The sequence below is a fragment of the Palaemon carinicauda genome, chromosome 3, assembly GCF_036898095.1.
Source record: "Palaemon carinicauda isolate YSFRI2023 chromosome 3, ASM3689809v2, whole genome shotgun sequence".
In the NCBI taxonomy this organism is placed as follows: Eukaryota; Metazoa; Arthropoda; class Malacostraca; order Decapoda; family Palaemonidae; genus Palaemon; species Palaemon carinicauda.
This window is the reverse complement of record NC_090727.1, coordinates 32,323,892-32,326,893: the sequence shown is the minus strand read 5'-3', so window position 1 is coordinate 32,326,893 and position 3,002 is coordinate 32,323,892. Positions and strand designations below refer to the sequence as shown.

Genomic DNA, 3,002 nt, shown 5'->3' with positions numbered 1-3,002 from the left:
TTGTTTTAAAGAGTAGAATTGGACTGGAAACTTAATTTTATTAGCATGGCGCATTGTTAGCACAACGCTGTGCTATTTTTAAAAAGAGGCGATTATTATTATTATTATTATTATGATGATGATGATGATGATGATGATTATTATTATTATTATTATTATTATTATTATTATTATTATTATTATTATTATTATTATTATATGCCAAATTTAACTGAATTAGTTCAGTTCATACTATGTATGAATTGTATGTATGTATTGTATGTATGTATGAATGCATGTATGTATAGGTCTATAGATAAGCATATTATGCAATCTTGCTCTCAGTTGTAATAAAGCTTCTAATGCAATCTTGCTCTCGGTTATAATCAAACTCATAATACAATGAAAATAAACTTTGGAATTACGAATTTAAAATGACCTCGGTACATTTCACCAACTCATACTTCTGAGATCCCACGTTTGGGTATTTCCGAAATTCAAGTGAAACGGGAATAATAATATATTGGAAAGGTCTTTGAGTAACAGGTGGTCTCGTTCGACGGTCGTCATCTCTCTCCGCTTGGCGAAGGAAGTCTCTGTGATATTGAATCCATCCTCGCCAGGGCAGCTCCTCATACAAAGAAGTGGTGAGGAAAGTGCTTCGAGTAATCTAACAGATGGGCATGAGAGAGAGAGAGAGAGAGAGAGAGAGAGAGAGAGATTAGAATTATTGGAACAGTGGCTACTTTCCTCTTGGTAAGGATAGAAGAGACTCTAGCTATAGTAAGCAGATCTTCTAGAGCAGTGGTTCTTAACCTGGGGGTCGTGACCCCCGGGGGGGGGGTCGTTTGGGATTATTTAAGGGGTCACAAAGGGTTCAAGAGAATAATTTATTTTTCATATACATTATACACGTATTTGAAATAGCCAGTAGGGCTTTTACCTGTTTGATGAGTACAAAACTGGTCACAAGTTGGGTGGTCTGCTGCACATTAACCATAGCCAGTGTTACCAAAATAGCGTTAAATTCCCATTATAGCTCAATCGGATACTCCTCTAAGTCACGTGATACGTGACGTGAATAACGTCATGGGTGCTGAATTTTCTGTTCTATTTCATACAGAGGTACGTTGGCTCTCACGCGGCAAAGTTTTAAATCGCGTGCTACAACTTCGCGAAGAAATAACAATGCTGTTGGAACGTGGTCATACGGCAAAGGAGAATCTTCTTCATGAAAAGATGCAGGATGATTGTTTTGTAACAAAGGTTGCCTACTTGGCAGATTTCTTACCGGAAGTAAATTCTTTGAATGCTTCAATCCAATGAAACGTTACAATGATGCACACAGCTCGGGACAAAGTGGCAGCGTTCAAGTCTAAGATTCAACTTTACTAGGAAAGAGTTCAGGACGGTGACATTACTTTCTTCACGGAGATGATGACTCTTCTGGGTTCCATGCCAGATGCTGAATGTAGTTTCCGTGAGGAGATCTCCACTCATCTTTTGGCAGTAAATGACGCCATCGAAAGTTACTTTCCAGGACTAAACGACCGCTGTACTGATGCGTGGATCTATAGACCCTTTTCAGTAAAGGATAGTGCCATCAGTGATACTGATGTTGCTGCTAAGGTAGAATTTTATCAAATTCGGGAGGATTCACAGCTTAAAGTCGATTTTGCCGAACTAGAGCTCCCAACATTTTGGGCAAAAGTGAAGGACTACTGTCCTATTCTCTCGATGCGTGCATTAACCATGTTGATTCAGTCCCCGTCAACCTATCGGTGCGAGGTTGGATTCTCAGCAATGGTTGCACTGAAAGCGAGGGCACGCAATAGGCTTGTCATCGATGCTGACATGAGGTGTTGTCTATCGAACACTGGTCCTCGCTTTGATAGACTTATGGCTGCAAAACAATTTCAACCATCACTGAGTGAATGAGAAGTAGGTGCTAGGTTTTGTATGGTGTTGAATAGTTCTTTGGAATTGATAATTTTATGGCATTTGTAGAGGCTAGGAAAGTGGAATTTTTCAAGGTTTTTGTTCTGTGGTGTTTCCAATAAAATTGTATAGGAGTAAACCATTTCGTATGATGAATAGTTCTTTGGAATTCATAATTTTAAGGCATTTGTAGAGGCTAGGGAAGTTGAATTTTTCAAGGTTTTTGTTCTGTGGTGTTTCCAATAAAATTGTATAGGAGTAAACCATGGTCTTCCTGTAATTTTTTTTTAATTGACCCTTTGACAAGGTTCATTATTTCCAAATCTATTATAGGGGGTCATAATAATACTCTGATTAGTCCCGGGGGGTCATGGGATGAAAAAGGTTAAGAACCACTGTTCTAGAGGATGGACACTTTATATTAAACCATTGTTCTCTATTCTTGGGTAGTGCCATAGCTTCTGTGCCCTAGTCTTCCGCCTGTCTTGGGGTGGAGTTCTCTTGCTTGAGGGCACACTCGGACACGCTATTCTATCTTATTTTTCTTTCTCTTGTTTTTTTTTTAAATCTTTATAGTTTATATATGAAAGATTTATTTCAATATTGTTACTGTTCTTAAATTATTTTATTTCAATTGTTCATTACTTCAATTCTCTTGTAGTTTATTTATTTCCTTATTTCCTTTCCTCACTGGGCTATTTTTCCCTGTTGGATACTCTGGGCTTATAGTATTCTGCTTTTATAACTAGTGTTGCAGCTGAAGTAATAATAATAATAATAATAATAATAATAAAACTGTATTATATAAGGCTGAATGGAAGGAAGATGTCATGATTTGGAATTCACAGGCAGACAGACAGACAGACACGAGTTTGCTCATCCAAATCCTGCTAAAGTAATGTGCATAAAATTGACAAACCATTTTTCGTCATGAATTTTTTCCATGTGCGAATATTGCATTGCGTCATCATCATATAAATTAACTTTCAGGGAGATTTTTGCAATGTCATTTTGTTGCTCGTTGGTTTTTCACAAGGATTTATATTTTGCCAATGGGATTCGGTTCTTCAACTTGGGATTGCTTT

The 3,002-nt window shown here is 37.4% G+C and overlaps 1 protein-coding gene across 1 annotated transcript; it reads left to right on the top strand.

Moving 5' to 3' along the window:
• The first annotated feature begins 1,413 nt into the window (after positions 1–1,413).
• On the top strand, positions 1,414–1,917 carry LOC137631209 (protein FAM200A-like). The gene has a single exon (XM_068362959.1). It carries the CDS (start codon positions 1,414–1,416, stop codon positions 1,915–1,917), a length of 504 nt encoding a protein of 167 aa, XP_068219060.1.
• Positions 1,918–3,002: the final 1,085 nt, after the last annotated feature.

What these genes read in the sequence shown, in the direction of transcription:
- LOC137631209 (XM_068362959.1), top strand. Translation starts at nt 1,414, where the DNA reads ATGATGACTCTTCTGGGTTCCATGCCAGATGCTGAATGTAGTTTCCGT.